The following is a 25,097-nucleotide window of genomic DNA, read 5'->3' on the forward strand; positions in this document are numbered from 1 at the left end:
CTGAGTTTTTTGGTTGACATCACTACAAAAAGAATAACATCAATAAAGTTTTGGAAATTTGTGTAGAAGGATTTTGATTGAAAAGTCTGTTATCAATACAGCCAACCACATATGGAAGTTCAGGATATGGAAATTCACCCTTACAAAATTTACAGAACACATCCAGAAATTAGAAATCAAAATAAAATTTGCGGTTATGGAATGTTGTGTGGGGAGAGAAAAAGTAAATAATTGAACCCAAAATTTCTTACAACTCATGAATGCAGTGTGTTTCTTGACACATACACAAACGATGTGGCTTCATGTTATGCAAAATTATGAAAAAATGTCTAGATATTTCTTCAAGACACTTATTCCCTAGGACCTTGAGGGAGGTTAGTGTAGAAATAACAGGGGCTCTGACAGAAATATTTCAAATGTCATTTGAAACGGGGATGGTGCCAGAGAATTGGCGTATTGCTCATGTGGTTCCATTGTTTAAAAAGGATTCTAAGAGTAAACCTAGCAATTATAGGCCTGTCAGTTTGAGGTCAGTGGTGGGTAAATTAATGGAAAGTATTCTTAGAGATGGTATATATAATTATCTGGATAGACAGGGTCTGATTAGGAACAGGCAACATGGATTTGTGCGTGGAAGGTCATGTTTGACAAATCTTATTGAATTTTTTGAAGAGGTTACGAGGAAAGTTGACTAGGGTAAAGCAATGGATGTTGTCTATATGGACTTCAGTAAGGCCTTTGACAAGGTTCTGCATGGAAGATTAGTTAGGAAGGTTCAATCGTTTGGTATTAATATTGAAGTAGTAAAATGGATTCAACAGTGGCTGGATGGAGATGCCAGAGAGTAGTGGTGGATAACTGTTTGTCAGGTTGGAGGCCGGTGACTAGTGGTGTGCCTCAGGGATCTGTACTGGGTTCAATGTTGTTTGTCATTTACATTAATGATCTGGATGATGGGGTGGTAAATTGGATTAGTAAGTATGCAGATGATACTAAGGTAGGTGGCGTTGTGGATAATGAAGTAGGTTTTCAAAGTTTGCAGAGAGATTTAGGCCAGTTAGAAGAGTGGGCTGAACGATGGCAGATGGAGTTTAATGCTGATAAGTGTGAGGTGCTATATTTTGGTAGGAATATTTCAAATAGGACATACATGGTATATAGTAGGGCATTGAAGAATGCAGTAGAACAGAGTGATCTAGGAATAATGATGCATAGTCCCCTGAAGGTGAAATCTCATGTGGATAGGGTGGTGAAGAAAGCTTTTGGTATGTTGGCCTTTATAAATCAGAGCATTGAGTATAGGAATTGGGATGTAATGTTAAAATTGTACAAGGCATTGATAAGGCCAAATTTGGAGTATTATGTACAGTTCTGGTCACCGAATTATAGGAAAGATGTCAACAAAATAGAGAGAGAGTACAGAGAAGATTTACTAGAATGTTACTGGGTTTCAGCACCTAAGTTACAGGGAAAGGTTGAACAAGTTAGGTCTTTATTCTTTGGAGCATAGAAGGTTGAGGGGGGACTTGATAGAGGTATTTAAAATTATGAGGGGGATAGATAGAGTTGATGTGGATAGGCTTTTTCCATTGAGAGTAGGGGAGATTCAAGCAAGAGGGCGTGAGTTGAGAGTTAGGGGGCAAAAGTTTAAGGGTAACCCGAGGGAGAATTTCTATACTCAGAGAGTGGTAGCTGTGTAGAACGAGCTCCCAGTGGAAGTGGTAGAGGCTGGTTCGGTATTGTCATTCAAAGTAAAATTGGATAAGTATATGGACAGGGAAGGAATGGAGGGTTATGGGCTGAGTGCGGGTCAGTGGAACTAGGTGAGAGTAAGCATTCGGCACGGACTAGAAGGGCCGAGATGGCCTGTTTCCATGCTGTATTTGTTATATGGTTTTATATTGTACATGCAATTTCTTCTGGAAGATACTAAATTTGTAGAATCTGTTCCTAATATGCCTTAGTGATCTCCCAACATGGTCTACAATGTGTCATTTTGCATGTATTAGACCATATATGTCAAACTCAAGGCCCGCGGGCCAAATCCGGCCCGCGGTGGAATTATCTTTGGCCCACGAGATAATATCTAATTACTATTAAAGCTGGCCCCAGTAATCGAAGCGCCTATGGCGTATGATATGGCTAATGCTGAGTTTATTCAGGTACCAGGTTTTAAGGGTTTTTAGTGTTTATTCGGCAGTCTTGCTCGGCAGTCTTCTTCATAAGAAACGGAATTTGTAAAGTGAAACACTTTGTAGTTATAGCAGAGACTGAGACACATGAGAGCAGGCTGAAAAAACGGAGGCAACGAAAGCTGCGTTCGCACGCGTCCGACTGATCCGGCCCACATGAAGCTGCATTTTGCTCAATCCGGCCCGTGACCTAAAATGAGTTTGACACCCCTGTATTAGACTATGCCCTTTTGAGTTTCAAATTTCTCTTGAGATTGCATTGTCTCTTATGCAACTGTACAGAAACAGTGATACTGAATACATAAAGTCAATTTTATAATAAGGATTAAATGTTTGGATTACAACCTACAACAGTATTAATACCAATTCATCACTTGTTTCTGAATTTTTTGGTCTAGTTGTCTGTGCTATACTGACTAAATATTGAACACTTACATTGATATAAGGAGCAGGAGCTCATTCCTCTTAATTCAACAGAATTTTATAACATTAAAATGATTTAAAAATTAACACAGACAAAGCCATCTGATCCCTTATTCTTACGTCGATAATTAGCTTTGCAACATCAACAATGGCTGTGTATGGAGTTTTTTTTAACATAGTAAAGCATCCCAAGGCATTTATTAAATGGAAGCAGTCAAAACATGAAAAGGTTTAATGGAGTTGGTATGGAATGTCCAGTTATTTGACAGTCAGAATCACCGAATGTTTAAAGCATAGAAGAAGGCTATTGAGTCTGCGTTGTCTTGATGAACAATTAAAAAAAGTTGACAAGCTAGCCAGTGAAGGAACCAATTTGTCAGAGAACCAAAAGCTTCATGAAATAGAAAGGTTTTAACAAATTACTTAAAGGAGTATTAGGACTGTCTGTTCAAAACCTAATTTATTGCTTTTCATGCTTCTGTTTAAATTAAGTTGATTCCAGTTAATTGGGCCATTAGTTAATCAGGGCAGCCACCTCTAGGAAAATTCTTAAAGAATAAAAACTAAATTGAGAAAATAGATTGGACTCCTTTTGTTTATTTGGGGCAGAAGACTGTTGACAAACAGTTTCTAACTAGTGTCAGTCGCGTGCACTTGTGTGGCTGTTAGACACTACACTGTGCTTGAGTGGTCAGTTTTTAAATAGCGTCAGTTGCATGTGTTTGTATTCAAAAGCAGTGATTTTTGTCACTAATAGTTTGCAAGAAATAAGCAGTAAGCCAAATTGGAACTGCAGTTTCAAGATTCAGGCCAGGAGATGCCAGAAAGAGCAGTGAGTGTAAATGAAGCTATTTCACTACTACAACAAGTTAGGAATTAGATTAGATTAGAGTCAACTTTATTGTCATTGTGCCGAGTACAGATACAAAGCCAATGAAATGCAGTTAGCATCTTACCAGAAGTGCAAAAGAATAGTGTTATTTACAAAATAACTGTGAATAAAAAGTAAGTGCTACAGCACACAAATATAAAAGTTCTGAGACAGTACATTATGGGTGCAATACTGTTTAGTGTTGTGATATGAGGTTCAGCAGGGTCACAGACTCAGGGAAGAAGCTCTTCCTGTGCCTGCTGGTGCAGGAGCGGAGGCTTCTGTAGCACCTACCGGATGGGAGGAGAGTAAAAAGTCCATGGTTAGGGTGAGATGCATCCTTGATAATGCTTTTTGCCCTGCCCACGCAGCGTTTATGTTAGATGTTCTCAACGGTGGGCAATTAGGTGCCAATAATCCGCTGGGCAGTTTTCACCACCCGCTGGAGTGCTTTGCGGTCGGATACAGTACAATTGCCATACCACACTGAGATGCAGTTAGTGAGTATGCTCTCAATGGTACAGTGGCAAAAGTCCATCAGTATCCTAGGACAGAGGTGAGCTTTCTTGATGCTTCTCAGGAAATAAAGGTGCTGTTGTGCCTTTTTGATCAGGATGGAGGAGTTCAGGGACCAGGTGAGATAATTGGAAACGTGGACACCAAGGAATTTGAAGCTTGATATATGCTCCAGTACAGTTCCATTGATGTAGATGGGGATATCAGTGTGGCTCCTAGTATCCCTGAAGTCCATAATGATCTCCTTAGTCTTCTGGGTGTTAAGGGCCAGGTTGTTGTCGGCACACCACACGGCCAGATGCTGGACCTCATCCCCGTAGGCCGTCTCGTCATCCCCTCTGATCAGGCCAACCACCGTGGTGTCGTCTGCGAACTTGATTATGGGATTAGAACCATGTACAGGAACGCAGTTATAGGTGAAAAGGGAGAACAGATGAGGGCTCAGCACACAGCCTTGAGGCACGCCTGTATTCAGGGTGAGAATGGAGGAGAGGTTCTCTAGCTTAACAGATTGGGGTCTGTTAGTCAGAAATTAGAAAGGTTTCAACAATCATCTTAAATCTTACAATGAAAATGAAAATTTGGATGATGGAATCATCTGAAGTATTATATGAAGGCAGTCCATTATCTGCACTAGGTGTCTGCATTGATTTTGTTCATTTACAATCAGTCAAAAGGACATGGTAGATTAATTCCTCCATCAATAACCATTAGGAACAAATACACAGTTGTATAGTACTGTAGTAGTATTGGTAATGTTTAATTTGTTCCGTATGTCGTTTAAATAATCAGCGAAATAGAAGATTTTTTTATACCTTTTAACTATTTCCATGGAATTTTGGCTGTTTGGGGTAGCTGCATAATTGGGCCAAAATTTACAGGTCCTGATATGTCCCAATTAACTGGAATCCACTATATAACATTTTTAAATGTAGTATTTGGTGCATTTTTGGTAACCATATAAGCAGGGCTTCAATTTCTTCAGTATTAACAGATTAAAAATGAGAAACTGCATAAAACCCCAGAAGTACTAATTTTATATTTTCCACCAATTAAATATCATGTGATCAATAAATGGCAAATATGTAAAAGCAACACGAGTGAATCTGCAGGTGCTGGAAATAAATAAAAACACAAAATGCTGGCAGAACTCGTCAGGCCAGACAGCATCTATGGGAGGCGGTAGTGACGATGTTTCGGGTCCTGATGAAGGGTTTCATCAGATTACCTGATGATGTAATAATGAAATTCATATTTAATTTTTGTCTATTTTTATTTATGGGATGTGGGCATAGCTGGTAAAGTCAAAATCCATTGCACATATCTAAACTGCCTTTGAATCCGTGTAATGAAGGCATGCTCAGAGATTTAGATTTAGTAATGATGAATGAATGGTATTGTATTCCCAATCAAGATACTGTCTTGAATTACTACTACTTTGTGCTACTTTATTAATGATTCCTCATCTAACAGAAATAACATTGTATTGTTTCCCTTGTTAAACACATTTTACTATTATAGAGCTCACTATAGTCATATGGTAGATTTATTGGATAGTGGACTCTATGTTGAACACAACAGCCTGACAAAACATGTTGGAGCAATGTCAAGTTATGCCCTTTTCAATGCTACATCCTCCATTTTACACCCCCATTCAGTTTATTACAGATCTTGCTGGTTCACACACCGAAGTGTTCTTTTATGAAAAATCACTTCTGCACTGAGCTCTTCTTAAGTGATATTAGTCTGATCAGATCAATCTTGCAACACTGATTTCTGACTTTATGACTCACAATTGGGGAACTTTGTCACAAGATCATTATTACCATGTTCAGCAATCAGTACAGCTTTACTTGCAAACCAATGCTCTGAAAACATGTTAATCTCAATAAAAAAGTAATAAGTATTTAGGGGAAAATCCACTAAATGAGATTTGTCATTAGTAGTTCATTTATTAATTAATTTTGGTCATCTCTTTGAATGGTTGATGTGAAAAAATATACTAAGTTTTCTACTGCAAGGAGTCATTGAAGAAGAGGAAGAGAATATAGCCATTGTTTTCAGTAAAGTGTAGAAGCAATAAAATAGCAATTATTTAGGACCTTTGATAACCAAAGTATATTTGGAAGTACTTTACCGCCAATGAAGTTCATATGAAATGTGGTGATAACTCCAATGTAGTGGGTGTTGTGACTTGCACAAGTGAGGAGACTGCAGTAATCTGATACTACTGTTCAACTCCCAATGTAATTTAGTTTTAAATTAATAGATTTTTTTGGTTTGTTAATATGAGTAGGTGCAATGATAAAAAAGTTTAGTAGTTAATCAAATTTTAAAATTGCTGGAATTTAGGCACTGAAAACCTTGTGTTGTTTACTGTGGAAAACACCAGCAGTATTCCAGAAATGTGAGAGTGTCAGGAGGCAGAAGTGCTATTACTAAGGAGAAGGTGCCTGGAAAGCTGGAAGGTCTGAAGGTAGGTAGGTCACCTGAACCTGAACCTGATGCACTGCACCCCAGTGTTCTGAAAAAGGTAGCCGAAGAGATTTTGGAGGCATTAGTAATGAGCTTTCAAGAATCACTAGATTCTGGAATGATGCCAGAGGAATGGAAAATTGTAAATGTCACTCTACTCTTTAAGAAGGGAGTGAGGAAAAAGAAAGGAAATTGTAGAACAGCTACCCAGACTTCAGTGGTTGGAAAGATGTTGGAGCCCATTATTAAGATGAGGTTTCGGGGGACTTGGAAGCAATTGATAAAGCAGGCCAAAATCAGCATGGTTTCCTGAAGGAGAAATCTTGCTTGACTAATCCGTTTGGATTATTTGAGGAAATAACAGGCAGGATAGACGAAGGAGAGTCAGTGGATGTTGTTTACTGTTCTTTGATTTTCAGGCCTTTGACAAGGGACACATGAGGCTGTTGATCAAGAACCCATGGTATTACAGTCAAGATACTAGCAGGATAGAAGATTGGCTGTCTGCCAGAACGCAAAGAGTTGGAATAAAGGGAGGCTTTTCTGGTTGGTTGCCAGTGCCCAGTGGTGTTAAGCAGGGATCAGTGTTGTGACCACTTCTTTTCATGTTATATGTCACCGGATTGGATGACAGAATTGATGGCTTTGTGGCCAAGTTTTTGGACAATAGGTGGGGGGGGGGGCAGAAAGTGTTGAGGAATCAGGGAGTCTGCAAAAAGATTTAGACAGATTAGGAAATAGACAAGAAAAAGTGGAAGATATAATATAGTGTAGGGAAGTGCATTGTCATGCACTTTGGTAGAAGGAATAAAGACATATTTTCTAAACAGGGAGAAAAATCAGAAATAAGAGGTGCAAAGGTACTTGGGAGCCCTCATGCAGGATTCCCTGAAAGTTAACTTGCAGGTGGTAAGGAAGGTAAACGCAATTTTAGCATACATTTTGAGAGGACTTGAATACAAAAGCAAGGATGTAATGTTGAGGCTTTATAAGGTATTGGTCAGACCGCACTTGGCGTATTGTAAACAGTTTTGAACTCCATGTTTAAAAAAAGATTACTAGAATTGGAGAGGGTCCAGAGAAGTGACAGGAGAATGATTCTGGGAATGAAAGGGTTAGTGTATGAGGAATCTTTAATGGTTTTAGGCTTGTACTTAGGGGAAGAACGAGGGGGAAATCTCATTAAAATGTATTAAATATTGAAAGATCAAGATAGAGTGGATGTCGAGAGGAAGTCTCTTAAAGTGTGGGAGTCTAGGACCAGAGTGCACAAACTAGGAATACAAGGACATCCCTTTAGAACAGATATGAGAAGGAACTTCTTAAGTCAGAAGGTGGTAAATCTGTGGAACTCATTGCCACAAACAGCTATAGAGACCAAGCAATTGCGTATATTTAAACAGGAGGTTGATAGGTTCTTGATTAGTTAGGGCATCAAGGTTTACAGGAAGAAGATAGGATAATGGGTGAGAGAGGGATATTAAATCAATCATGATGGAATGATGGAGCAGACTTGATTGGCCGAATAGCCTAATTCTGCTCCATTGTCTTATGATCTTATGTACTTAGTGCCTTCTACTTGTATGTAATTGATGACAATTTCTTGCTCCATTCATTTTACCTTTTGTGAGGAAAGAAGGTTGGGATTTTAGGTTTTTCTGAACTGATAGGTTCTTGGAAAAGGAACCATTGGCTCTTGTAGGTTAGTAGGAATTCTTGAATTGTATTCGCAGCCCCACCGCCTGAACTGATACTGATAAACAGCCATTGTGCTGGTGAAGACTCCAATTTCAAGGGCTGCTTTGGCACCAGGACCAATGCTATGTACCTACTACTTTTCGAATGTGGGGGAAATAATTTCTCCATTTTACTGAAGCTTTGGGAGATCTGGATGAAGATAGTGTGGTGGGATTAAGAGAAGCATTCCAGCAATGCTGGATCTACCTAAGAGAATAAAGAGCATTGCACATTCCACTGATTTTGAAACCAGAATTTGATTTTATGCTCCCAGAAAGCATTTTATGAAATCCCCTTCAAGTGAGTTGGTGCTCATCTGCTCTGAAAAGTATTTTGGAGTAAAATTGCAAGACAAATCACAATCTTCATTGCTGGTTTTTAATCATTGTCTCTCTGATAACAATTGTAAGGGGACAACTTCACTCAGCTTCACTTGCCCCATCATTGAAATGTTCCCACAACCAATGGAATCACTTCCAACAGTTCTTCATATCATGTTCTCAATATTTATTGCTTATTTATTTGTTATAAGTAAACTCCACCCTCTCTACACCAATCCCAACCTCACAACAAATGGCAGAAAAAGCTGGTACAGTTGCATTGTGGCGGACTGAGCTCTACCTTGCTGAGGCCAGGCCGTAAATCCCAGACATCTCCTCACACCTACCTTTTCCAGTGGACCCCATTCTAGACCATCAGAAAACTGTCTTCAACACCATCACTGACCTTATCAACTCTGGAGAACTCCGATCCACTGCCACCAAACTCATACTTACCTTACTCTGCATTGCTCGCTTCTACCTCCAACCTAAAGTCCACAAACCTGACTGTCCAGGTTGTCGTTCTGTCGCTACCTGCTCCTGCCCCACTGACTCCATTCTGTCCCCCTTGGTTCAATCCCTTCCCACAACACTTCTGTTACTCTCGATCTCCTCAGCAACTTTCAATTCCCTGGCCCCTACTGCCTTATTTTCAACATGAATGTACAGTCCCTATACAGTTCTCTCCCCAATCAAGAGGATCTTAGGGCTCTCCTTTGTCAATAAAAGAACCAACCAGTTCCCCTCCACCACTGCTGTCCTTTTATTGGCAGAACTGGTCCTCATCCTCAACAATTTTTCCTTCAGCTCCTCCCACTTTCTCCGGACTCGACAGGTAGCCACGGCCACCTATACAGGGCTCAGCTATGCCTGCCTTTTCTTTAGTAATGTAGAACAGTCTATGTTCCAAGCCTACCCTGGTAATGTTCCCCAACTCCTCCTCTACTACAATGATGACTGCATTGGTGCTGCTTCATGCACCCACGCTGAGCTTGTCAATGTCATCAACTCTGCCTCTAACTTCCACCCTACCCTTAAATTCACTTGGTCCATTTCTGACACCTCCCTCCCCTTTCTTGATCTCTCTGTATTCATTTCTGATGACAAACTATCAACCAATTTCTGTTATAAGCCTACTGACTCCCACATTATATTTACTCTACCTCTTCCCACCTTGTCTTGTGTAAAAATGCTGTTCCCTTTTCTCAGTTCCTTCATCTCCACTGCATGCATTTCCAGCATGTGGCTTTCCCTTCCAGGATATCAAAGATGTCCTCCTCCTTCAAAGAATGTGTTTTCCCTTTCTTCACCATTTCTCACTCACATTTGCTCCATTTCTCAAACATCCACACTCACCCCATTTTCCCACCGCATTATCAGTGATAGAGATCCTCTTGTCCTTATGTACCATCCCATAAATCCTGACATCCAACACATCATCCTCTGCAATTTCAGCCATCTCCAAAGGGATCCTACCACCAAACCTCCACCTTCCCCCTCCCCACCTCCCTGCTTTTCACAGGGATTGCTTCAGTCATGATTCTCTTGTCCATTCATCCCTCCCCACTAATTTCCCTTTTGGCACATCCCTGCATGCAGCTAAAATGCTACATCTGCCATTTATCTCCTCCCTCATCTCCATTCAGGGCCCCTAACACAGGTAAGGCAACATTTCACCTGGGAATCTGCTAAGTCATGTCACGTATTGTGCCCGGTGCTCCCGATGTGGCCTCCTGGTGAGATTCATCATAAGTTTGGGGGGGGGGGGGCACTTTCTCGAGCACCTCCTCTTCATCTGCCAAAAGCGGAACCTTCCAATGGCCAAACCTTTCAATTCCAATTCTCATTTCCGTTCTGATATACTGTCCCATGCCTTCCCTTGTGCTAAGATGAGGCCACTGTCAAGGTGGAGGAACAACACCTTAAATACCATCTGTGTAGCCTCCAACTCAATGGCATGAATATTGTTTTCACCTTCCAGTAAAAAAAATCCCTCCCCCTTCCCTCTGCTTCTATTCCCCACTCTGGCCTCTTAGCTCTTCTCACCTGCCTATCACCTCCCCCCCCCCCCAAACACCCGGGTCCCCTCCTCCTTCTCTTACTCCTGTGGTCCACTCTTTTCTCCTTGTTTCTCCAGCCCTTTATCTGTGCCCTCTCATGTTAGCCATTTCAGCCCTGGGGAAAAACCTCTGACTATCCACATCATCAATGCCTCTCATCATCTTATACATCTCTATCAGGTCACCTCTCATCCTCCACCGCTCCAACAAGAAAGGGCCAAGTTCACTCTGCCAGTTCTCATAAGGCATGCTCCTCAATCCAAGCAACGTGCTTGTAAATCTCCTCTGCACCTCTTCTATAGTTTCCACATCCTTCATGTAGTGAGGTGACCAGAACTGAGCACAGTACTCCAAGTGGGGTCTGACCAGGGTCCTATATAGCTGTAACATTACCTCTCAGCTCTTAAACTCAACCCCACGATTAATGAAGGCCAATGCACCGTATGCTTGCTTAACCACGGAGTCAACCTGCGCAGCAAAGCTTTGTGTGTCCTATGGACTCGGACCCCAAGATCCCTCTGATTTTCTGCACTGCCAAGAGTCTTAACATTAATACTATATTCTGCCATCATATTTGACCTAACTAAATGAACCATCTCACACTTATCTGGATTGAACTCCATCTGCCAATTCTCTGCCCCATTTTGCATCCTATCAAAGTCCTTCTGTAACCTTTGACAGCCCTCCACAGTATCCACAACACACCCAACCTTTGTGTCATCAGCAAACTTACTAACCCATCCCTCCACTTCATCATCCAGGTCACTTATAAAAATCACGAAGAGAAGGGGTCCCAGAACAGATCCCTGAGGCACACCACTGATCCCCGACCTCCATACCAAATATGACCCATCTACAACCACTCTTTGCCTTCTGTGGGCAAGCCAATTCTGGATCCAAAAGCAAGGTCCCCTTGGATCCCATGCCTCCTTACTCCTTCCTCTCACTTCTCCTTTTTATCTCTGGTGTTTCCCCCTTCCTATACAGTCTTGAAGAAGGGTCTCAGCCCAGAATATTTCCTGTTTAATCACTTCCATTCATGAATTGAATTGACTTTATTTCTTACATCCTTCACATACGTGATGAGCAAAAATCTTTATGTTACGACGCCGTCTAAATGTCCAATGTGCAATCATAGTAATTTATAATAATTTATCGTAAATAGAACAGTCATTGCAACATAGAAGTACACTCAAATCAGTGTGAGTTAATCAGTCTGATGGCCTGGTGGAAGAAGCTGTCCTGGAGCCTGTTGCTCCTGGCTTTTATGCTGCAGTACCATTTCCAGATGGCAGCAGCTGGAATAGATTGCGTTTGGGATGACTCGGGCCCTTTTTACACATCCTAATTCATGGGAAGTTCACAACTGCAGATGCTCTGGGCTGTCTGCACCACTCTCTGCAGAGTCCTGTGATTAAGGGAGGTACAGTTCCCGTACCAGGCAGTGATGTAGCCAGCCAGAATGCTCTCAGTTGTGCCCCTGTAGAAAGTCCTTAGGATTTGGGGCCCATAGTAAACTTCCTCACTGTCTGAGGTGAAAGAGGCACTGTTGTGCATTTTTCACCACACATCTGGTGTGTACAGACCATGTGAGGTCCTCGGTGATGTGGATGCTGAGGAACTTAAAGCTGTTTACCCTCTCAACCCCAGATCCATTGATGTCAATAGGGGTTAGCCTGTCTCCATTCCTTCTGTAATCCACAACCAGCTCCTTTGTTTTTGCGACATTGAGGGAGAGGTTGTTTTCTTGACGCCACTGTTCCTCCGGCATTTTGTGTGTGTTACTCTGGATTTCCAGCATCTGCAAACTTTCTCGTGTTTATTATTATTAATTCTTTCTTATTGCATTTGCAGTTTGTTGTCTTTTGCACTCTGGTTGGACACCAAAGTTGGTGTGCTCATTTATTGATTCAATTACGGATTATTATTCAGTTATGGATTTATTGATTACTCCCATAAGAAAATGAATCTTGGATCTCTATATGGTGACATGTATGTACTTTGATTATAAGTTCACTCTGAATTTTGATTAGCAATAGAGAATTACTTACTCTTCCATCTCCTCATTCACTTTTTCCAACTACACAGTATCTGGTGACTATGCAATCATACGCTTTTTTATCAGTACCTCGATTTAACATACTTAAGGCATATTCTTTCATGAGTTTTTCTCCAATCAAACATAAATTTGCTTGAGAGTAATTAAGGACTTGACTTAATTAACCAAATATTGTGTTAATTTTGAACACTTAGTAAGTATAATGTTAGTATTCATTAAGACAGAATGAAGGATGATATTAGCTTTGACAATGTTTTGTTGAGCATTTTGGCATATGAAAAGCAGCTTTTATTCTGTGTCTTTGCTTTAGTGTTTCTGATAATAGTCCAAATAATTATGCCTTGTTTTTTTTTACTACATTTCAAGATTTGTATATTGATATCCTTGTATGTTATTTTGCATGTTCTTATTATGATGACCTGCTTTTTCACTAAATATCTCCATATTTCTTTGTATGGATATCGTTTCTATGGATACCACTTGAATTCCTTTTCCCTCAAAGCACTTGCTCATTTTCATCTCCATGCCTTTGAAAATCTAGTTTTCTTTATTTTCTCTCAATGACCCACAACTCTTGTTGCATTTCAGCTTGGTATCAATACATTTCCCTCTCCAGGTTGTGAAAATCCTTTATACGTTCAGGGTTTTTTAAAACAAATGACAATATACAATGATTCAAGGGTGATAATTACCTGGTCTTGTTTGAAAGGTCTATCATGTTGTCTTACAAGTTATAAGATTATTAGGATGTGAAGAGAAAGTAACCTAAACTATTTCCACAAGGTGGTGCTCCACCAATTCTGAAAAGCATGTCAGAAGTTAAATGGAATTGTTCTTTAGTAATATGGAGATGGTGTTCAGTTGTTAAACTCTTTGAAATTCAAAGCAGAACTGCAGACTATTTTTTGTTATTAAAATAATAATGGGATACTTTGAGGAATTAGTTAATTTTAATGGCAGTTGTAATTAGTGCTTTGATGCCATAACAATTGGTTACATAGTGTACTGCACTTATTATTCCAGTATTACAAACAGAAACAATAAAAGTGGGTTTTACACTCTCTGCTCAACAATGCTTGCTTCTTATTAGTCAAACACCTTGGTATTAAAATTTTCATTCCTGTTTTAAGGTGGCCTTGGCCTTCCCTACCTCAATGATTTTCATAGTATGACAGCCTTCCGATTATAGTGGTCCTTCAGTTTTGCTCTCTTGAACACCTCATCTTCAGTTCTTACATTACCATTCCAAGCAGATGTCCCATCAGCCAACTAGGTCTGAGATTCTGGAATTCTTTCCCTAAATTTATTGATATTTTTTCTCCTCCATCAAGAACTTCCTTAAAATTTACGCCATCCACCATAATAACATTTTATGTGTCTTAGTGTCAAATTAAAATCAAGATGAAATGATGTTATTGTGACACAAAAATTATCATCTGAATATCATGGCCTGTATCTAGGTGTCAAGTGAAGCTATACGGTGGTGTAAACTCAGTCAACTCCATTATGGGCATAAGCCTCTGTAGTATCCAGGATATTCCTTGTTCTCATTGCTACCATCAGGAAGGAGGTACAGAAGTGTGAAGACACACAGTCAATGATTTAGGAACAACTTATTCCCCTCTGTCATCCTATTTCTGAATGGACATTGAACCCATGAACACTACCTCTCTACTTCTTTTAATTTCCATTTTTGTACTATTTAACTATTTAATATATGTATAATTCTTGGCTTTTTTTCTATTAATATGTATTGTATTGTACCACTGCTGCAAATTTCACGACATATGGCAGTGATATTGAACCTGATTCTGATTTTGTTCCAAGGCAAGTATTTTTTCTCAGTCATTAATTGAACCTTCATCCCCTCCCAGCTACTTTGAACTTTAGCAGATGCTATTATGAAGTGTTTTTGTCTTTAAAATATGAGGAAGTTTGAATGAAGTTCATTGAGATACTTAATTAGTCACTCCATAAATGAAAATCACTGTTATCAGTAAAGATTGGACAAAGTGCAGACAGTTTTCCCTACCTTGGCAGCATTCTGTGGTCAAAAACATTCATAAACTCAGAGATCAACCACTACATGAGTCGTGTTAATGGAACCTATGCAAGATTAAGGAAAAGAGCCACAACCCACAGGTCATGCTCTTCGAAGACTCTTATATAAACTTTTAGTTTATAGAGCAGTTGTGCTTCCTATATTACTGTATGGAGCTGAATCATAGATGAAAGTCCTGGAGCAATACCACCAAAGATCCTTATGAAAGATTTTGAGGAGCAGTTAGAAGGATAAATGCAATAACACCTGTGTTCTGGAGAGGGCCGACATGAACAGCTTCTCCGATGCAGAGGTCATATAATCTGGATGCCTATAACTCACTTATCCCCAAATAGGTCCTTTATTCATAGTTGAAGGAAGGTCAATGAGCTCCTGGATGGCAAAGGAAATGCTTCAAAGATAGTGTCAAATCCAGCCTGAAGAAATTCAACATTACATCTAAAAACTGGGAAGACATTGCATTCAATAGATACACCTGGAGTCAATCTATTCAAGAGGGAGAACATGAGAACAGTCTCTGCTGTGCTGCTGAGAACAAGTGGCAGCTGCAAAAGGAGAGACTGAGCAACCACAGCCACCATATAATCGTGCCCACACTGCATCAGAATATGTGGATCCCCAATCAGCCTCTTCACCCATTTGACGACCCACCAATAGACAACCCCTTAGAAGAACATCATACTCGACTTGAGTGATCACACTGCATCAGGGTGCAGCGAACCTCTTTGCTCACGTGAAGCTCTCAGAATAAACAGTATACATGTTAGTAATAAATACAGCAATAAGTGTAAGACTTTCCAATTTGCCTCCATAATTAAAGTCCTTCAATCCAGACAACATCCTGATGAATCTGCTCTGCACGCTCTCCAGCACAACCACACCCTTCCTATATTGAATTGACCAGAAGTGTATAGAATTCAATAGTATAATGCTTTTTGCAGCATTATTAAGTTGCTAATCTTTTTTTTTTCTCGTGTGAAAAGCGATAGTGACAGAAATTCAGCTGATCCATCCAGGCAATACCACATTTGCATTCCTCTTGAAGAAGAGAAGTTTGTTCACTTTTTCTGCCAGTTACTTTGTGGCTTTTGAAAACCACAATAATGAATTTGTATTGTCTGCATGCATATTTTGCCAAAACTACCTACTGTAAAACATTGTATATCCTTAAGAAGCTAAAACAGCATCCATTGTCAAGGTTCCTTAGAGTATATATTTTTTGCTTTATCATTTAGCCTCTGCCATGTTAATGAGTGATGGGCCAGAAGTCACAAAAGACTTAAACATACAAAATGTCGAACTTGGAGCTACAGACACAAAACTCTGTCAAATCTAATAAACTGGACCAATAAAAATATAGCTATGATCTAATTCAGTTGATGTTCCTTGGTCTTTTCCAAGCCTATTCATGTCATTTTGACAAATATGCAGTTTAAAAATAAACATAATTATTAACTTCCAGTCTTTTTACTAGGAGAGAAGATGATGATCGAATTAGAAGGCCATCTCACAATATTGTATTGGAAAACATGGAGAACTGTGAACCAAGGTAAGTTGAGATGTGCACATTTTAAAAATAAAAGGCACTATACATCTTTCCAAGTGTAATGTTTCTGTATTTATTATTTAAATGTTTGAACTCTGTAAAGGATGCCAGACCTGTAAATCCCTTAGTGTTATTGGTAGCTTAAGATGTGTGCTATATTATTAGGTTCAGCATATAGTGGAGTGTGAGATATGAATAAGATTTTGTCTTGCTATTTGTACTTTCCTTTAGTTCTTCATTATCTCTTATTTCCCTCATTGATAGCCATTATTTAACTGTAGTCACAGTCTTCTTGTCTGTACAGCTTTCCTTAAATTGACTATGGAGATGGCAAGCTTCAATTGTGTGGCTACATCCAGGACAAATTTGAAAATGGTCAAGAATATGTCTTTCCCTATCATTCAAAATGAAAATTTGAGATAATAGATAGAATGGAAATTCCCAATTCAGAAGTCACTCAAATAAAAAGGAAAGGTGTCGGTAATATTAGAGAGTTGAATTTAGAACACAACATGGAATAAAACGACCAGCTAATCAGCATGAAATCCATTCTTTTGAGGGATAATTTATTAACTGTATCATGATAATAACCAATTCATTCTGTTATCCACAGTTCCAATTGAATATATTTCATATAATACACACACAATTAGGCAATCTATCTCTATTTTATAATAACTCTGCATGAAAAAGGAGAAAGCATCAGGAATAGGACAGGGATAGGTGCTCTGATTTCCTCCCATAGACCAAGATGTACCAGTTAGTAGGTTAATTAGTCATTGTAACTTGTCCTGTGATTTAACCCATAAGACCATAAGACATAGGAGCAGAATTAGGCCTTCTCGCCCATCGAGTCTGCTCTGCCATTCAATCATGGCTGATTTTTATCTCCTCCTCAACCCCAGTTCCTGGCCTTCTCCCCGTAACCTTTGATGCCACGTCCAATCAAGAACCTATCAATCTTGCCTTAAATACGCCCAATGAGCTGGCTCCCACAGCTGCATGTGGCAACAAATTCTACAAATTCACCATCCTCTGGCTAAAGAAATTTCTCCACATCTCTGTTTTGAAAGGGCACCCCTGTCTCCTGAGGCTATGCCCTCTTATCCTAGGCTCTCCCACCACGGGAAATATCCTTTCTATATTTACTCTGTCTAGGCCTTTCAACATTTGAATGGCTTCAATGAGATCCCCCCTCATCCTTCTGAATTCCAGTGAGTACTGACCCAGCGCCATCAAACATTCCTCGTATGACAACCCTTTCATTCCTGGAATGATCCTTGTGAACCTCCTCTGGACCCTCTCCAATGCCAGCGCATCTTTTCCAAGATGAGGGGCCCAGAACTGTTCACAATACTCAAGGCGAGGTCTCACCTGTGCCTTATAAAGCCTCAGCATCACATCTGTGCTCTTGTATTCTAGACCTCTTGAAATGAATGATAACATGGCATTTGCCTTCCTCACCACCAACTCAACCTGCAAGGTAACCTTCAGGGTGTTCTGCACAAGGACTCCCAAGTCACTCTGCATGTCAGATTCCTGGATCTTCTCCCCATTTATAAAATAGTCCACACATTTATTTCTGCTACCAAAGTACATGACCATGCATTTTTCAACACTATTTAATTTGCCACTTATCCTCAACACTACCTGCCCCTCCAACAATCTTTGTATCATCAGCAAGCTTGGCAACAAAGCCATCTATTCCATCATCTAAGTCATTGATATACAGCATAAAAAGAAGTGGTCCCAACACCGACCCCTGCAGAACACCACTATTCACTGGCAGCCAACCAGAAAATAATACTTTTATTCCCATTTGCTGCCTCCTACCAATCAGCCAATGCTCTAACCATGTTAATAACTTTCCAGTAATACCATGGGCTCTCACCTTGGTAACCAGCCTCATGTGTGGCAACTTGTTAAAGGCCTTCTGAAAGTCCAAATATACAACATTCACTGCGTCCCCTTTATCTATCCCACTTGTAATCTCCTCAAAGAATTCCAACAGTTTCGTCAGGCAAGATTTTCCCTGAAGGAAACCATGCTGACTTTGTACTATCTTGTCCTGTGTCACCAAGTACTCCATCACCTCATCCTTAACAATTGACTCTTAACATCTTCCCAACCACTGAGGTCAGGCTAATTAATTTCCTTTCTGCTGCCTTCCTCCTTTTTTAAAGAGCGGAGTGACATTTGTAATTTTCCAGTCCTCTGGCACCATGCCAGAGTCCAATGATTTTTGAAAGATCATTTCTAATACCACCACAATCTCTCATGCTACCTCTTTAAAGCTTAGGTTAAATTGGTGGACTGCTGGACCAGAAGGGACTGTTCCATGCTGTAAATAGATAAATAAATGGCAAATAATAAAATACCAAACATGATGCTAATTGTACTGCTTATCCTGTTATGTTTTTTGGTGCTTCCAGGTCCATTGAATTTTAATGGCAAAGTGACCTAGCAAATCACTATTTAAAGTGATTTATCTCTGTATCTAACAGCATTACGGATAGACACCACTTAACTAAAACTGTAGTGGTTGACGAAGATGGTTAACAGTCATTGACATTTCAAGATGGACATTAAATGCTGATCTTACAAACAACATCCACATCCATGAAATAAATAAATAAAATTGAAAAACTCAAGAAATTCTGCAAATGCTGGAAATCCAAAGCAACACAAAATGCTGCAGGAACTTAGCTGGTCAGGCAGCATCTATGGAAATAAATAATCATTCAACGTTTTGGGCTGAGACCCTTCTTCAGGATGGAGAACGAAGGGGAAAATGTGAAAATAAAAAGGTGGAGGGAGGGAAAGGAAGCTAGCTGGAAGGTGATAGGTGAAGCCACGTGAGTGGGGAAGGTCAAGGACTGGAGAAGAAGGAATCTGATGGGAGAGCAGAGTACACCACAGGAGAAAGGGAAGGCAAAAGGACCCAGGGAGACATAATTGGCAGGTGAGAAGAGGTAAAGGTTAGAGTGGGGCATAAGGGAAGAGGAGGGGAGGAAATTTGTTTACTGGAAGGAAGAAGATTGATATTGATGGCATCAGGTTGGAGGCTACCCAGATGGAATATGAGATGTTGCTCCTCCACCCTGACAGTGGCTTTATCTTGGCACAAGTGGAGGCCATGGACTGACACGTCAGAATTGGAATGGGAATTGGAATTGAAATGTTTGGCCACTGGGAAGTCCTTCTTGTGGTATATGGTGCAGAGGTGTTCGACGAAGCAGTCCCACAATTTATGATGGGTCTCACCAATGTGGAGGAAGCCACATTGGGAGCCCCAGACACCATAGATGAGCCCAGCAGATTCGCAGGTGAAGTGTTGTCTCACCTGGAAGGACTGTCTGGGGCGTTGAATGGAGGTGAGGGAGGAGGTGTATGGGCAGGTGGGGCACTTAAGCTGCTTGCAGGGATGTCAAATAAATTCGACATCATTTGTAGATATTTTCAATGGCCTATTATAATTGTGGATAATAGATAAATCACACTTGAATGCCTGTATTTAATTAATCTTTCATTGTTATAAACATTGATTATCACATAGCACACTACCATATCTATTCACTCAGTGATGATTATACGTATTTATCTTCTTTGATCTTGAATGAGGCATCAATAATACATTTTGTGTGTAACAGTGATCTATAAACAGTGGCATTAAAATCCAAACCACTGAATAATATCAGATCTTATTAGGTTTTGCCTGTAGTAATGCAAGGAAGTAATGCAATTTGCAATGTAGATTCTGGCAAGTTTCAAGACTGCTGCATGCATGCAGAAGCCCCAAACTAACCCATCAAGCTCTGTTAGCAATCTCACCTGTTTTCAAGACTGAGGAATCTTCTCTGTGAACCAGTGCCTGATTAGAAACTGGTTTTAGTATGTATGCATTTAAAAAAAATTTTGATCATCAGAGATATTCAGAAATATTAAAACAAAAGACACCTTTAACAGGCATACTATAGGATTGGTGTTGGGATTTGTTTTCTTTAGAAATTTCAAGGGGAGTTTCATGGGCGGGGTATGTTGCTGTTTCTGATTTCTCAAGCACTAAATGTTTCTTTTCAATAGTGGAAAAACACATGCTTCTAATTTTCAGGGATTATAGACCTAACAATATTGTACAACTCTTCAGGCTATAATAATATAATATAAATAAGCTTCAATAAATGTGATTTTAAAATGTTTAATGTACTTCTGCTGTACTTGGTTAGTGTATTATTCCTGGATTCTTCTGTAGATAATGTAAACCTATAGTACTCCAAGTATATCCTCTGGAGGTGTCCCTTTTAAGCTTGAATGATGGGCTTTTTAAACTGACTGCAAGGATTCTTTAAACTTCATAGTTAATCTGCACAGTTCTCTACCACTGGGTACATGGTAGTTTTTAATAAATGCATATTTGTGGATCTTGGGTAATGTGGTTCATTAGATAATATTAATAAAATCCAGCAGCTCTAAATCAACAAAAGAGATATTAAATATATAATTTTGTCTTAATTATCTTGTTTTCAATGATTATGCTGTACACAGTGCAAATCCAACAGCAGAAGAGGTGCACTTATGGGCTCAATCCTTTGACAAGCTACTGAAAACTCCTGCAGGCAGAAATACCTTCAGAGAATTCTTAAGAACTGAATACAGTGAAGAAAATATGCTCTTTTGGCTAGCATGTGAAGATCTCAAAAGTGAAGTAAATAAAAGTGCCATTGAGGACAAAGCACGACTTATCTATGAAGACTTTATTTCAATACTTTCTCCTAAAGAGGTAAATTTTATATATCTTGCATTCTATTTTAAAATCACAGAGCAGATGTCTATTCAGTCTGTTAAGTCTGTTCCTCCATTCATTGAAATCATGGGTCAGATTAGACCTAATTTAGTAAACCCACTTCAGTCAATTAGAAAATTATCTATAGAAATCCTTGAAAAAATGTAGAAAATATAGGGGTACAATTAGAAGTGAAATAAAGAAAGCAAAGCAAGAGCAAATCAAAGGTAAAATCAAAGAAAATCTAAAGATGTTGCATAAAGAGCAGAATTATAATTAATGAGAAATTAGGATATACTTGGGAACCAAAATGGTAACCTGTTTGCAGAGGATGTGTACTGGGTTCTTAGTTAAAACTTTGCACACGTTTCTTCAGAAGCTGGTATTGCTGCAATTAGTTAAGGAGAATATATGTTAAGTATTGAATGGGATAAACAAAGCAAAACAGGAAGCAATAAAGGTTTTGCCATTTTGAAATAGGTGAACAATGTTTCTCACTCTTAAAAACAGCAAAGGTTGTCAACATTTTCTTAACTTAACCCTGGCCATAGGTTTGGTACTGGACAACTAAGGAGACTGTCCCTTTGTTTAAACTAGGAGTGAAAAGCTGATTTAGTTACATAGTTACACATTGTGAATACAGAAGATACCAGAGCAACACGCTCAAAATGCTGGAGGAACCCTCTCCTGATGAAAGGTCTCTGCCCGAAACTTTGGCTGTTTATTCATGTCCATAGATGCTGCTTGACCTGCTGTGCTGCTCCACCATTTTGTGTGTGTTGCTCTGGTTACACACCAATTAGTTTAATGTTGAACAAGTTACTGAAATAAATTCTGATGAAGACTGTAACTCATTTAGAAGGACCCAGATTAATCAAGGAGAGTCAGTATAGGTTTGTTATATCAAACTAATTTTCTTTTATGAGTTATACAGGAGGATTAATGAGGGATGCAGGCTATATATTTGAGCAGGGCTTTCTGACAAGGCCCAACATGGCAGACTGGTCAAAGAAATTAAATGGATATGTATTCTATGGCAGAGTGGAAAATTGACTTGAGCAGCAGGAAATAGGGAATAGTTGACTGGTGCTTCGGCAAGGAAGATCATTCCCTGTTGGTCTCTTGATTTTTGTTTTATATAAATGATTTATTTATACTTAAATTAGCAGGCATAATAAAGTGTAATAATCAAAGTTGTGAATTGGTCAGTTAGACAAATAAGTGTCAAATGGAATTCGGGAAAGCTCAGAGGTTAAGGCCACATAATGTGGGACACATTGAAGAGTACGGATGGTTACTTAATGGCAGATAAGGTGGTTTGAAAGGGCATGAGATACTTCCCTAATTAGTCTAGGCACAGAATACAAGAGCAGAGAGGTTATGCAAGAATTGTGCCCAATTATTGTTAGGGCACAACTTAAAAGCTTAAATATTATGTTCTGTTCTTGTCACATAAATAGAAAGATGTGATTGCATTAAAGGGTGAAGACAAGATTTGCAAAGTAATTGTCTAGCCTTGTAAATACTACTTTTGAAGAAAAATTGGATAAACTGGGATTGATAAATCATCGTTTAAACTTTCAAATGGAATACCACCCTACTTTATGTTGTGTTTTACAATTTATATAGCTGATAGGCAGTGGCCAGAATTACTCCCAATATTTGAGGAGAAATTTTCATTATTGGTGATGTATTTAATGTATGTAAAGTATTAGTCATCACTTGAGCTGTTAGATACATTATTCATTTATGTGGTTCCTTGGGGATTCTAGACTCAGCACTGTACAAGGCAGTTCCTACCATACAAAAAGGAAGGTGGCATCATTCATTTGAATATGATTGCTGATCTAGATCTAAGATCAATGAAGCATATTTTGTTGTAATAAACTCATTCAATTTACTGATTTTTAAAACGTTTTTACCTGTTTTTTTGTATTTGTGCTTCAACTGTTTCTAAATGTCACTGATCCTCAGTTGCTGCTATAAATCATAAACGTGCGGTCTCAGTTTCTGACAGCTTTGGATTAGCACACCTTGCAAAATGTCTGCTTCAACAGCAATGCTTTTAAGAATTGAGGCCCTCCGTTGATCAGGTTTGACCATGGATGTTCGATATGCAAGCAATACGATATGGAGCAAGCTGTTGTTCATACAACAGGCTCCCAGTCTCCACGCTGCTGAGGAATCCAATGGAACAGCAGAGACTGGTACAGTTTGGCACCAGTGTAATTGTCGGAGTTACCAGTCAGTGTTGAACTCAACATAGGACTACCTTAGAGACTCCAGCTCTGGATTTTTCCTTGGGGTTTACTCCCGAAGCTTTCTCCATGAGTGGGTATAGACAAAAGGTAATGGAAGTTTGAGATCAGTGTTTTGCTTCTCCTAGAGGAGCTGCTAATCATGACTGTGAGCCCCATCTGCCTGGAGCTACTAGGTTTAAGGTGCCAGTAACCCATCTTCGTCAGTAGAAAGGGTTCTGCCAGGTTTAGTTGTTACACCACATATGAAGACCAGGGGCTAGACTTGGTTGTCAGAGGCTATTTCAGATGCATGCCAGTGGGAGCATTTCATAGGTAGTGGGAGCTTATCTTCCAACCCCCTCCCCTCCCAGCTGAAACAATCTAAAGGATTAGATTGTTCAGAGATTAAGTGTTTCAACAGGACTAACATACAGTGAGGCCCATCTCTAGGAACATAATGGGCCAATGAGAATGTTCTAATGAGACTTCTTTTTAAGTACATAATTTTTTCCATTACACGTTAAAAGCCTTGCACTTGCATATTCGATAAAATAATAACAAGGTTATGGCAGGAAAGGAACAGATGCTATGAGCTTAATATAGGATTATTTTGGTAAAACATAAATACAAAATGAGCTTAACTTCTTGCTTTAATGTTGAAAGTGACCAAAAATATTTTTGGTGGTTGTTTTATAAAATATATTTTATCCAAAATTCCAAATCGGCTGTCATTCTCTCAAAATAATCATCAAATCTTAGTTCCAACCTAAAATCTGCACAGCTTTACTATGGCACATACTACATACTTATTTCTTGGAACTTAGGAGCCAAAATAAAATTATATTTATTATCTGTCAGTGCTGTGATATAGTTTCATTTCTATTTAAACAGTTTTATATAGCTGGTGGCAATTTGCAATTACAAATAAACCTGTAAACAGCAGCAAACATCCCCACTTGTTGAATAAATTTATAATTGCTTGTCCTAGACAACAGTCCTGAAGAATTTCTGCAATTATAGCTTGGTAATGGGATGACACTAGATTTCTATGTGGAATATAATAAGACCATAAGATATAGGAACAGAATCAGGCCATTTAACCCATCGAGTCTGCTCTGCCATTTCATCATGGCTGATCCAATCTTTCTCTCAGCCCCACTCTCCTGTGTTCTCCCCGTATCCCTTCATACCTGACCAATCAAGAATCTATGCACTGCCTTAAATATACATCAAGAACTGGCCTCCACAGCTGCATGTGGCAAAGGATTCTACAAATTCACCACTCTCCTGCTAAAGAAATTCCTCCTCATTTCCATTCAAAAAGGACACCCCTCTATTCTGAGGCTGCGTGCTCTGGTCTTAGACTCTCCCAGGACAGGAATCATTGTCTCCACATCCATTCTATCAAGGCCTTCCACCATTCGTAAAGTTTCAATGGGGTCACCCCTCATTCTTCTGAAACCCAGCAAATACAGGTCCAGAGCCACCAATCACTCTTCAAAAGACAAACCATTCAATCCTGGAATCATTATTGTGAACCTTCTTTGAACCCTCTCCAGTTTCAGCACGTCCTTCCAAAAATAAGAGGTCCAAAACTGCTCAGAATACTCCAAGTGAGACCGCACCAGTGCTTTATATTCTAGTCCTCTCGATATGAATGCTAACATTGCATTTATCTTCCTCACCACAGACACAACCTGCAAAATAACCTTTAGGGAATCCTGCACAAAGACTCCCAAGTCCCTTTGTGCCTCAGTTTTTTGTACTTTCTCTACATTAAAAAAATAGTCAACCCTATTTTTTCATCTACCAA

General features: G+C 39.4%; 1 protein-coding gene across 4 annotated transcripts in view; it reads left to right on the top strand.

Annotated features, from left to right (window-relative positions):
* LOC140736096 (regulator of G-protein signaling 20-like) overlaps positions 1-25,097 on the top strand; it is a 120,926-nt gene that overhangs the window by 84,706 nt on the left and 11,123 nt on the right. For all 4 annotated transcript variants that reach the window (XM_073061858.1, XM_073061855.1, XM_073061854.1 and 1 more), the window contains exons 3-4: positions 16,190-16,264; positions 20,807-21,041. In XM_073061858.1, coding sequence (XP_072917959.1) covers positions 16,190-16,264; positions 20,807-21,041 — 310 coding nt within the window. The remainder of the gene's footprint in view (positions 1-16,189; positions 16,265-20,806; positions 21,042-25,097) is intronic.

This window comes from Hemitrygon akajei, chromosome 11 (genome assembly GCF_048418815.1).
Source record: "Hemitrygon akajei chromosome 11, sHemAka1.3, whole genome shotgun sequence".
NCBI lineage: Eukaryota > Metazoa > Chordata > Chondrichthyes > Myliobatiformes > Dasyatidae > Hemitrygon > Hemitrygon akajei.